The sequence below is a fragment of the Rhinolophus sinicus genome, linkage group LG02 (assembly GCF_036562045.2).
Source record: "Rhinolophus sinicus isolate RSC01 linkage group LG02, ASM3656204v1, whole genome shotgun sequence".
NCBI lineage: Eukaryota > Metazoa > Chordata > Mammalia > Chiroptera > Rhinolophidae > Rhinolophus > Rhinolophus sinicus.
The window spans coordinates 74,773,876-74,786,059 of record NC_133752.1 but is presented as its reverse complement, the minus strand read 5'-3'; the positions used below and the strand labels follow the sequence as shown (position 1 = coordinate 74,786,059).

Genomic DNA, 12,184 nt, shown 5'->3' with positions numbered 1-12,184 from the left:
GAAAAAAGTGTTGTAATTTTATTCTAAAGAGAGATTGGGGAGGGGTTTAAACTTTCTCTGAATAGCCCCAATGGCCCACAGTTGGAAGAAGCAAAGAAGCAAACTGGAGTTCAACACAAGGAAAAACTTCCTGCTGTTCAGACTTTATAAAATGGAATGGACCACCTCTTGAATATGTTCTACCTGTGTCTACTTTCTTCCATTGTCACTATTGTTACACTGATCCAAGCAGTCTAAACTCTCATGTGAACTACTGTCCATAATAAGTTAAAGGGTCATTGCCAGAGCCTCCTACAATCATTCATGCATTTAACAAACGTTTATTGAGTCTCTACTCTGCGCTACGTGCTATTCTAGATGCTGAGGACTCAGTAGGAAACAGAACAGACAAAAATCCCTGTCCTCGAGGAGTTTGCATTCTAGTCAGGAAAACAAACAATACACAAATACACTATGTAGCATGACAGATAGTGATAGGTGCTAGACAGGAAAAAAGATGGGGAGTACAGTAAGTCTTTACTTATGTCATGGATAGGTTCATAGAAACTGCCACTTTAGGCGAAATGGCATATAACGTAACCAATGTTACCATAGGCTATTTGATATAAGTAAGAGTTAAATTCTTACAGAATATTTCTTGTCACAAAAACATCACCAAACTTCTAAAGAAAGACCCAAAACATTTCTAATATTAAACACTGAAATAAATGTAGGCTATCCATACATTTAAGAAAGATTAGTTAAAAACAAGTAAAACCATTATTTTTCAAACTGCTTATTCCAGTTCAGGGTGACAGGTGGTTGGAGCCTCTCCCTGGGCAGGAACAAGGCACAATCACACTCACACCTATACCCACACTCACTCCTCCTGGGACAATGTACATGCAAAAATTCATCTCACATGCACATCTTTGCGACATGGGAGGAAATGGAGAACCTGGAGAAAACCCACGCCGACATGGGGAGAACATGCAGACTCCACACACAGACAGTAGCCTCGCCTAGAATCAATTTGTTTTTCTTTATCAACATTATAACTAAAGGAGGTTGAATGAAAAGACGTTATTTGAGGGCCTGCTGGAGGCTAGAGGGAACTGGACTGCAATTGTAAATACAGTAACCAAGTGAAGTCCTCACTGAAAAAGAGATACTAGAGCTAAGACTGGAAGGAGATAAGGTAGGAAGTGACACAGACATCTGGGGAAAGAACATTTTAAGCAGAAGGACTATTAAGAGTAAGAATCCTGAAGCAGGACATTTGGGGCCTATTCAAGACCAGTGAGGCTGGAGTGGAGTGAGGGAGGGAGAGGGTAGAAGGAACAAGGTCCAAAAGGCAAGGGATGGTAACATCATGCGGTGCCATGAGCAGACAAATGTGTGGACTCTGGATTCTAGCCTACCGCGAAGGAAGACAATACAAGGCAGTGGAGACACATGATTATATTTTAAAGGGGTCACTCAGTCGCTGTTTGGGAAATAAATTGTCTCCCTGCTACCAACCTGATCCTCTGTAGTCCACTGTCCACAAAGCAGAATGAATCTTTTAAAACACTGTAGAACAACTCAGCAACACACTCCTGGACATTTACTCCCAGAGAAATAAAACTTACATCCACACAAATACCTGTACGTAACTGCTCAGAGCAGCTTTATTTGTAATAGTGCCGAACTGAAAACAACCAAAATGTCCTGCAATAGGTGAATGGCTGAACAAGCTGGGATATCCACAGCATGAACTACTACTCAGCAATAAGAAGGAACAAACTATTGATACACACAACAACTAGGATGGATCTCAAGGGCATTAAACTAACTGGAAAATCTCAAAAGATCACATACTGCATGATTCCATGTACATAATTATAGTTATAAAAAAATGTACCCACTGGAGGAAATGGATAAAGGGTACTGGGGACCTCTCTATATTATCTTAGCAACTTCCTGTGACTCTAATAATTTCAAAAGAAAAGGTTTTTTTTAAAGAAAGCGTTGTAGAAAATACATTTTTTATTTACTTATAAAAAATATGCATTGTCTATATATAGCACCCCCCCCCAGCTATCTGATTCTACACTTTTGTTGTCTTTGAACTATTTTTACAACTTTGAAAGGTTAGATAACTGACAGACATGCCCACTGTCCTGTCTGGTAGAGGTTCCCTTCCCCCCCACACCCCATAATCCTCACTGAAAAAAAAAAAAAAACAGATTATACATTAAAAAAAAAATTTATGCATTCAACTGAACATTCCTTTATTCCATATCAATTTGTGCTTTTTTTGACTTTTCCTTTGAATACTATGAGGGAATGGAGCAAGTTAAATAAAATCTTTAACATCTGTTCACTTTTATGTCTGTTTGAGTCATGATTTTACCTTTTCTGAAAATTATCTTTTAAGAACATAAATCTAGTCGTGTCACTCCCCAGCGTTACCACCTCCAAGCGTCCCCTTGCATTTAGAATAAATCCCCTGCACAGCCTGGGCCCAGCCGGCCTCTAGGGCCTCCTGTCCTCTCTCTGCCCCATGCCAGGACAATCCAACCACTTGCCCCTCTTTCAGCAACCTGAGAACATCAAGCATGTTGCCACTTATTGCTCCTGCACCTGCCATCTCTCAGCCTGGACTGCTTTTCTCATGCATGGCTTTTTTTTTTTTTTAATTTTTATTGGGGAATATTGGGGAACAATATATTCTTCCAGGACCCATCAGCTCCATGTCAAGTCACCCTTCCCAATGTAGTTGTGGGGGGCACAGCTCAGCTCCAGGTCAAGTCACTGTCTTCAATCCAGCTGTGTGTGTGGTGCGGGGGGTCGGGGGGAAACACAGCTCATTGGCCCATGTGGGAATCAAACCTGCAACCCTGGCCTTATGAGCACTGCGCTCCAACCACCGAACAAACCGGCTGCTCTGTATGGCTCTTTTCATGAGTAAACTCTCAGCTCAATGGTTCCACCTCAATGAGGTCTTCTCAAACTACTGTATCCAAAGTAACAACCTCACCCTATTTTTTTCATCAGTTATTTCTATCTAAAGTAATATAATAATAATAATAGTATTCTGTAGTATATACTTTATATTTTATTATATAATACATATTTCTGATAAATTACATAAACATATTTATTACATATTATATTAATATTGTTCAGTTAGTTACCACTTTATCATCTCTTCACCCCAATTTCATAATAGTAGGAATTTGGAATCTGATTCTATTATATCCCCCAGTGCTTAGAAAGGTAACTAAATATAGCAGGCACTGAACAAATATTTGTTGAATAAATCCCTGGGTGAATGATGCGTCTAGAAGTAGCGAGGTTCCCAACACTGAGACAACCACCTGACAGGGTCATAGAAAAGTTATAGGCATAGGCGCAGTCACAAGAATAAAAGACTGTCAAGGTCCCTTCTATAACGATCAGTCTATGATTCTGTGGCCACCACACCCTTTCTGCTATGCAAAGGGAAACGCGAAGGAATATTCCTCAGTCACTTTCCACCAAATGATAATATGCACACCCCTGTTCCTACCGCAATATCATCACAGCATTAAAATGTTGAAGCTAATCAGACATTTAATTTCAAAGTGGAAGGTCATTATCTTGTCACAAAATTTTATTCCAATTACTCTTTTTCCCTATTATACGAAATGAATTAAAAGTAGCACAAAACATTGGGAGATCAAACAGTCAATCAGAAGTTCATTAAATATCATTGAAATTGGTGCAAGAAAAAGCATTTCCCATGGCTGACATTATTTAAAAATTGTATTCTGGATGGTTCAAGAAATTGACATGCTGCCAATCAAAAAATCACCCTGTCCATAAATAGCTGCTTGACTTTTAAAAGTTCACTATCTATTTTTTTTGAGATAAAGAGTAAATATCTAAAGAGATTTAAAGCATGAGTGTAATTACCATCCTATCAGCCCCGGTAAGACCCTAAAGAGAAGATAACAGCAAAGCCACCATCTGATGGACTATAACTTACAGAAAGAAGCTTACAAAGTGCTACCAGGGATTTTATAAACACTTCAATACATACATTTATGTACAATACTCGCCTAAGTACAATCTCAGGCAGGAGTCAGGGGGTCAGTTACAAATTTTAAATTGAGTTCAATTCCACAGTTGGAATAAATGCCCATTTTATTTTTTAAAGAGTGTTATTAAGCACTTCATTTTTCTATGAATCCAGAAATAGGTGACTGCTAGCATGAGGACCTGAAAGCTGATCATTTTTAAATTTATAATATTTCCCTCTAGGAGCCCTCTCTCCCCCGCCCCCACCCCCTTTTTTGTTAAAGCTAAACCACTAATTTTGGCCTTTGGTTTTACAGAAGCAACCAGTTTTTGACGTACAGGATGGCAGGTCCTTTCTGTTGGTAAAATATAACAACAGAAGTATTGTTCTCAGTCTCTTAAGATGTTTTAAGTGGGGAGGATGATACAAATTAAAAATACATAAGCAAAAGAGAAAGCTCCCAGGTATAGGAAATTACTTCTTTAGTAGAAAGACTCAAGAATTTCTCTCCCTTCCCCACCCCCCAACACACACACACACACACACACACACACACACACACACACACACACATTGCCACTACCCCAGCTTCTTTTCAAAAGCCAGGACTTATTGGCAAATTATCTGGGAGTTAAGTGGGAGGGACACATTTCAATGCAAAATTCAAAACTGCTTTATAGAAAGAAAAGTGTGGGGAGGTTTGCTATCATTTATTTCTTCCAATATATCATTCAATTTCAGCTGTCTCACATCTCAGAAGGAGCTCCACCATTTCTCACTTATGTGCCTAAGAAACATCTCCCTGGCATCTCATTCTCTCTCCCTGTCTTTCACCAGCATTTCATTATTTCTTAACTGTCCCTCTCATGCTTGTCTCCCTTTTTCCTAGTGATCCACGTGTCCTCATTTAGCAGTTTTCAGAAGCCAGGGAGAAACGTTGCAAGTAATGTTAAATATGATTAATATCTTGAATTCCTTGAAATATGACATGCATGAGTTACAATGAAACCTCTTTTATTTCCCCATGAAATGCTTTTGCATAATGAGAAAGAAAATGTCCTCTATGCCCTAATCAGCCCTGACAGTTCCTGGACTCCCAAATACTTTTATTTATGGCATTATTTATTTCATCTCTAATAAATGGAGGTTGGGGAGGAACCACAGCACAATCTGAGGAGGCTGCAGGAGAGAGGGAGACTATCTAGGATAGTGGAACACAGAAGCTGAACCAGGAAAAAGAGAGGAGGCTTCCAAAGGAAGGGAGATGTGGGGAATGAAAAGCCAAGGACCTGAACTCCCAGGAAAAGAAAATGGATCACTTTCCCAAGACTAAAAGGACAGCTCTGAAAAGGAATGTAACTTCAGAGTGGCGAGATGAGGGTCATACATCAAGGAAGAGATAAACCCAGAATTGTAACCTGGAGAATGAAGACAGAAGGTTGGAAACCAAACCTGGGAGGGGAAGTGCTGGTATTGGAGTTGGCTTAGAGGGGTGATTTGCTCTAAAAAGTGGATGGGAGAGGCCAGGACACTCCTCTAGATTTGAGACATCTCTACCCCCAAAGGAATCCTCCTCCAAACCACAGAGGAGTTTCTCTCATTCAAATCACTAGTGAAATTGTGTGTCCTCCAGAAACCCTGGCCTGGTGGCCCCAGATACAGAGAGAAACTGGCAGGGCAATGCAGAGAGAGACCTCTCCGGCCACCTTGGTCCTACAAGTATATACTATATAATGACATTGTTTAAAGTGTCTAATCACCATCCCAAAGGGAGGTATCGGTCAGATTTCCCCCTCAATAGCACAGAGTCTATCTGCTATGAGAAGTGAGGATTTGAATTCAAATGACCTGGATACATCTGTGCAGCTCTGCCATACACTCCCGAGTGTGTGGTTTTGGGCTATTTCCTCGAGAAGCCTCGGTTGTCTCATCTGTAGAATGGGGGGAAATAAGATTCTGTTATGCATTCTTAGAGTTCCTATAAGGAACAAATGAAACATTGTGGGAGTCCAAATCCCCGTGCGCTCTTATGATCAGCATGAGTCAAGACCTTCAACATCTTCCTTTCGACGGTTGGGGGAGCAATTCCCAATCTTCAGAACTGGCTGTAATACCTGCCCTAGGCACGCACGCACGCACTCTAGCCACCCCGCCCCGTCCGTCCTCACTACCACCAGCCACGCAGTGCAAGGCTGAGAGTTTGGGGTCGAGTAGGGGGCGCTAGGAGCTCGTCTCAAAAGCTGGACGCCGCCAGTAGCAGAAGCCTCGAGTCCACGCCTGGGACCCCGAAGTCTCGCCCTGGAAAGAACCTCGCCCTCCTACCAGGTCGCCCTCTTTCCCCTTTCTTCCTTTCCTCTCCCCGTCGAAGGCGCACGCCCCGTGGGCCCCACCCCGCGGGCGGCAGCAGCCCCAGGCCCCGCCCCCGCCCCCATTATCATTAGCAGATATTACCCTAAACACTTGCTCTTGACTTCCCTTCTCCCTCCAGGCATTGGCGAGGCGGCCTGTCAATCAGCTCTCGGGCGGCAGCCCCCCGCGCGGGGGCTCAGCGATGCCAGGCTTAGCGACAGGCGGCAGTGACGGCGGCGGCGGCCACGGCACAGACACACACCCTCCCACTCGCGCGCACACGGGCAGAGCCGGCGGGCGGGCGGCGGAGGCATCCTCAGAGCCCGGCGCCCCGCTGGGAGGGGACGTGCGGCCGGGGACCGGCCCCGAGGCGCAGCATGGAGGAGGAAATGCAGCCGGCGGAGGAGGGGCCCAGCGTCCCCAAAATCTACAAGCAGCGCAGCCCCTACAGCGTCCTCAAGACGTTCCCCGGCAAGAGACCGGCGCTGGCCAAGCGCTACGAGAGACCCACCCTGGTGGAGCTGCCGCACGTCCGGCCGCCCCCGCCGCCCTTCGCGCCGCACGCCGCGGTCTCCATCAGCAGCAGCGAGCCGCCGCCGCCGCCGCAGCAGCAGTTCCAGGCGCAGAGCACCTACCCTTCCGGGCCCGGCCGGGCGGCCGCCACCGCCTCATCGTCGTCTCCGTCCGCCGCGTCCCAGGGCCACCTGAGGACATCCGCGCCGCCGCCCGCGGCCCCCGCCGCCTCCTCGTCCTCGTCTTTCGCCGCCGTCGTCAGGTACGGCTCGGGCCCGGCGGCCGCCGCGGGCAGCAGCAGCGCGGGCAGTGACGGCGCCAGCCTGGAGCTCAGCGCAGGTACCAACTCTTGGGCGCAACTTTCCTTCTCGCTCCGGCCGGAGGGAGGGGTGAAGACCCGGGAAGGGGAAGCTGGGGACCGAGGACACCCTCCCGCGCAATGGGCCTGGCCGGAGGGGCGTGAGAGGAGGGGGGCGCATACCTGGCGGAGGGAGAGTCGGGGCGTCCGAGCACATCCCGGAGGCCTCCCCGCGCGGGGAGCAACTTCTGGAGGATTCCGTGGCGCAGCCGCCGTATCCCGGGCTTCCGACGGCGCGCGCGCCTCCTAACAGGTGGCTCAGCCACCTGGATTCGGTTTGGCGCCCTCGAAGCGCTGAGGTGGGCAGTCGGCGGCAGGGATCGTTCGGGCGGGGACCAGGGAGGCAACCCTGACCCCGAGGCCGCGCGCGGCCCAGGATTGGGGCCGGACACCCTAGGGTGAGAGTCGCGACCGCCCCAGGAGAAGCTGGAACTGCTCCTGCGGCTCCCGAGGACGCCCTCCACTTAGCCTCCGCTGCTTCACTTTTTTCCTTCCACTTCCCTTTAACTCCCTCTTCATTTGTTTTTCCTTCTTTCCAACGTTGCCTACTCTTCCCTCTTTTTCTTCCCCTCTGATGCACTCTCTGTCGCCGTGTACTCGGTTGGCTGTCGTGCGCGCGCCTTGCCTGTTCCTCTCTCTAGGCTCCTCTTTGCCCACCCACCCCAGAGTTCCAGCCTGGGGGTGTAAGACTCCTGGCTCCTCTGCACCCGCCACGCGATGGAACTGGCGCTCGCCCCTGCGGCAGACTTCGGGGAAGCAGACATCCCACCCCTCCCCCCAGCCCCGAGAACCCGGGTGCTTCGGGCCCTCCGCCCACAACACCCCCTGCTGTATGGCGGGGTCCAGCGACCCTGAGCGTCTGGGCCCGGGGTCTGCGGAAATGCCTCGTGGGGCGCCTCCACCCAGGGTACGAGATTCTTCTCCTATACCAGGAGCCTGCAGGAGGGCCCCTGGGAAAGGGCCAGCTCTCCTGCTCGGCTGCAAGAAGGGAGCTGGGCTGGTGGAAAGGCCAGAGCCTGGGGCCTGCGCTCAAGGGCGCGCTCTGCTCCCGGAGGACGCCCAGCCACGTTCATCCCGCTCTTCGCAACTTAAAGTTCCTGCTCAGGCCTATTATGGCACTTTCAAACCCCCCCCCCCCCCCAATTCTGCATATCAATGAATTCAAGACTATTTCAAATGAAAATATGAGCATTGTCAGTAAAAGTTATAGATACCTAAGCTAATGTTCTGTTGTTTGTCAATGTTTTGACACATGAAGAATTGGTTTTGAGAAACAAAATCTAATTACAGGTTATAGTGAAGACGTGTTCTGTCACATCCCTCACAGATTTGGAGATGTTTGACGGCTTTGAGTGGGGTTCTTATGTGGGTGTCCTTATTGTTTATGGGTGTGTTTTCTTTTTCAGTCGCTCTTGGCCCAATACTCTATTGTGTTTTTATATTCATCCTTAGGTTACTCGCCTACTTCCATTTTCCTCTTTATTTTTCTTCTGTTTGTCTCCTCTTAAGAGGTTTGTATTCTTTCGGGGTTTGTGGTCTTCTTTTCTTCTATACTACTTGTTCGTGCCCATTTTTATTCCCAGCTCTGCTTTAACTTTCTATATTTTAAACTTGCTGTTTCAGAAATTTGGATCCTTTTCCCATTTTCTATATTTTGCTTACTCCTTTGCATAACCTTATTTCTGCCATGTTCATTGGAGTTTTTCCCTCTCTTCTGCCCAGTTCAGTCTTTTATCTCACCTTGCTTTCTCTCTTCAGTCTTTGCTGACTTTCAGTCTTTTACTTCCCTTTATACACTATAAATCTGCCCCCCTCTCATTTCCATTTCTATACATAGTTTTAACCTTGCTTTTACCTTCTTTTCTCTGCACCAGTCACTTGCTGTCCTGTCCATGGTCCTTCCTACTCTGGAAGTTTCCCTATTGGTCATTATAAGTAGTTTGGGTTGTTTTTTTCCCCTTCTCACCTTGTTCTGAATGTTTCTTTAAGTGTTTCTTTTAATGTCCTGTTTAGTTTACTTTGTCTTCTGTCCCCAAGTGGAAATCACATCACTGAATCTAAAGGAGTGAAATGGGCTTGTTGATGCCCCTCAAATTGCCTATATTTCTTATTTCTGTTTTCTGTCAGGCTTTTTTGTTTTTTTAAGAGAGATAAACTTGATAGCACCAAGGGCAGGATGCCACATGCTTGTTGGAAAGGTGTGAATTAAATGGTAGGTGTCTTCCATGCGGTGATGAAAATGGTCTGGGGCAAAAAAAAGCTCATAGTACTAGACATCATGAATTGTGGCCATAATCATTGATGGACAAAGCCATCTCTTAACAGACAGTCATGTGAGTGGCCATCAGAGGGACAGTCACCTGAAGAGCTGATTGGTTCTTTGAGGAACTAGTGGTTCCACTTTGAGCCAATGAACACGTGTGCTTGGAGGGATGGCCACTTCAGCATACTGGGTGAGGGTAGGGTGGTGATTTGCTTGTTACACTCATAGAAGTGTCTTTGCAATGTCTCAGGCCACCTAGTAAACCGAGAATAGTCAGAACATTGATGTAATTAAATGAGTCAAGGATAGAAGAAGAGAGATAACTGAGTGTCCAGAGTAAATGCAGTGAAAAGATGAAAGGGTTGAAGTGAATCTTATTTGCCATTAAGGGCCATAAACCATTGAGAAGAGAAATACGTGATTAAGAATAGATTTTTTTTCAACATTCTTATAAAATCTCATCAAGAGTATAATTTCCTTAAAAGAGGTAGTATACCATGGTTTTAAAAGCATATTTTTCCTCTGTGGGAGGCTTAGAGTTAAAACCCACGTAGATCTTGATATGCAGCCTAAATTTGGCATCAGGAAATGGGAAATTGCATCTTTAAGCAGAGTACAATCAAAAATGAATTACAATAAATCCTATATAATTGCATAGGTCATTCTCTTTAATGAGATTTTATTAACCTGACTGTCAAGCTTTTGAGTCAGGCAGATATTTTATCTTCTTCAACTGATAAAAGTGTCAGCTATAAACCACCATATAAATATTCATAAATCTACACATCTGTGGCAGCCTATCAGCATCATTCTTTTGGACATTAAAAGCATTCTAATTACTTTCTGTCTAGCAGAGCTGAAATGCTGCCTGTTATAGTATGTGCTTGGCAGGCATGATTGCTTTTGTTTGCCATCACAAATAGCAGCATCCTATTTTATATACCGATGGTCCAGAAAATATTCAGGGATTGACTGAGCAGGATAAGTATTAGGAAGCACCATCTGGTTTTGATAGCACCAAGTATATTAACTCATCTGTTAATTTTTGACACATCATTGATTTATTTATTTAGAAAAATTGCATCCTGTTTTGCTGTGTTGATGTTTGCCATTATGAAAAAAATGGGATGGCGTTTTTTTAAAAAAGATAACATAGTTCATTGCTTTAAGACAAGAATGATGCTTCCAAAGAGGCTTTCATTTTCTAACTTCTATTTTTTATGTCGTGAAATCTTTTCTTTAAAAGAAGTTATGTTAATGTCTTAAGGAAATTACCTATTTTGAACTAGCTGGAAATCCTTTGGGTACATATAATATATGGATACATGATAGTAGGTCACAAAAATTTTTTCTGCTCTGCATTTTTAATATTAATATATTTCACCCTTCGCTGGGCTAAAATCAAAAGGTTACCACTAATCTCAACTACTGTGATCGCCTTCATAGAAACAGAGTACTCTTGGGGATATGCTGTGCTGGGCAAATTCCATTCAAGGCTTTACTTACAAAGAAGGACGTTTAAGTAGGGAGCTTGTGTTTGATTGCTGAGTTCCATCCCTCTTCTTACTCATTTATCAGATTTAGGATGGATTAAACCACTTAAATTCAGAAGAATTTCTAGAAATGAATTTTTTTAATTAAAAAAAATCATGGATTCAGATTTTAGAATCAGACTAGGCACAATTTGAAACATGATTTTATCTCCTCACAAACTGCACAGTAAGACAAAATAAATTAGAACTGGTCATTTTAGAGTGCTTTGTGATTGTGATTTATTAACATTTCATGGTGTTTAATTTTAGTGAAGTTAGGGATAAAGTAAGTAGTTTTAAAGCCCCTTTATAAAATGTTGACTTTGTTCTTCCCTACCATGCTCTGAATAGAGCAAGTCTGTGACTACGGGGGGGGGAAAACAGTTAAAAATTTTCAAAATACATATTCACACTTTGCTCAATTAAGAATCATGGATCAGTGGCCATTCAATTGTGTTCATATGAAAACAGAACTTTTCTCCATCTCTTAGCAATAATGGGCATCGCACAGTACTTGCATTTCTAATTATATTCTGTCTGGAAAGCTAAAGTATTGCTGGCTGCAATATGTATTAAGTGGAAAGATTCATTGTTTTCTATCAAGTGTAGTAGTAATATTTTTCATCACACTCTTCAATGTATTGATGTGAAAATACTATTCAAATATTTTAAGATACTGAAAAGAGGAGAAATTCAATTTTAGGGGTTATAGTTGTTGTTTTTGCATATATCCATTCTGAGAAGCATTTTTTAAAAACTGCAGGCAAGAACTGCTTTATGATTTAGCTATTCTCTGATATTCTGAGTGCACTTCAATACATTATCTTCATAATGTAGGGTATTACATAATGATTTTTTCTCAGCATCTTATCAGCTTATCCTTCAATTAAGAAAACAAATCATACTTGTCCCTAAGTCAGATTTTTCCCCCTTAAAATCTATACCCTAATGTGATTTATCAACATGATTAAAACTACTGTGTGTTCTCTAGGACACTGAACAAATATATTGAGCAATTCTTTCTAGACAATTCTGTTTTAGCCTTTCTTTTCATATTTTGTTCCTTTCATCAAGGTTATATTAACAGTGTATAGGCTGGAAATCAATTGGGACTATGCTGATTAAAATGCAAACAGTAAATACAA

General features: G+C 43.9%; 1 protein-coding gene and 1 long non-coding RNA gene across 6 annotated transcripts in view; one reads left to right on the top strand and one right to left on the bottom strand.

Annotated features, from left to right (window-relative positions):
- LOC141569979 (uncharacterized) overlaps positions 1-7,129 on the bottom strand; it is a 34,035-nt gene extending 26,906 nt beyond the window's left edge. For both annotated transcript variants that reach the window (XR_012493735.1, XR_012493736.1), the window contains exons 1-2: positions 7,009-7,129; positions 5,873-5,955 (exon numbers count right to left, since the gene is read on the bottom strand). This is a non-coding gene — a long non-coding RNA (uncharacterized LOC141569979). The remainder of the gene's footprint in view (positions 1-5,872; positions 5,956-7,008) is intronic.
- BEND4 (BEN domain containing 4) overlaps positions 6,163-12,184 on the top strand; it is a 47,123-nt gene continuing 41,101 nt past the window's right edge. The window contains exons 1-2 of one of the 4 annotated variants that reach the window (XM_074324620.1): positions 6,163-6,349; positions 6,513-7,225. In XM_074324620.1, coding sequence (XP_074180721.1) covers positions 6,751-7,225 — 475 coding nt within the window. In that variant the 5' untranslated portion in view covers positions 6,163-6,349; positions 6,513-6,750. Of the gene's footprint in view, positions 6,350-6,481; positions 7,226-12,184 lie in introns of those variants that run through there. The other 3 variants (XM_019754158.2, XM_019754159.2, XM_019754157.2) reach the window with 3 other exon arrangements.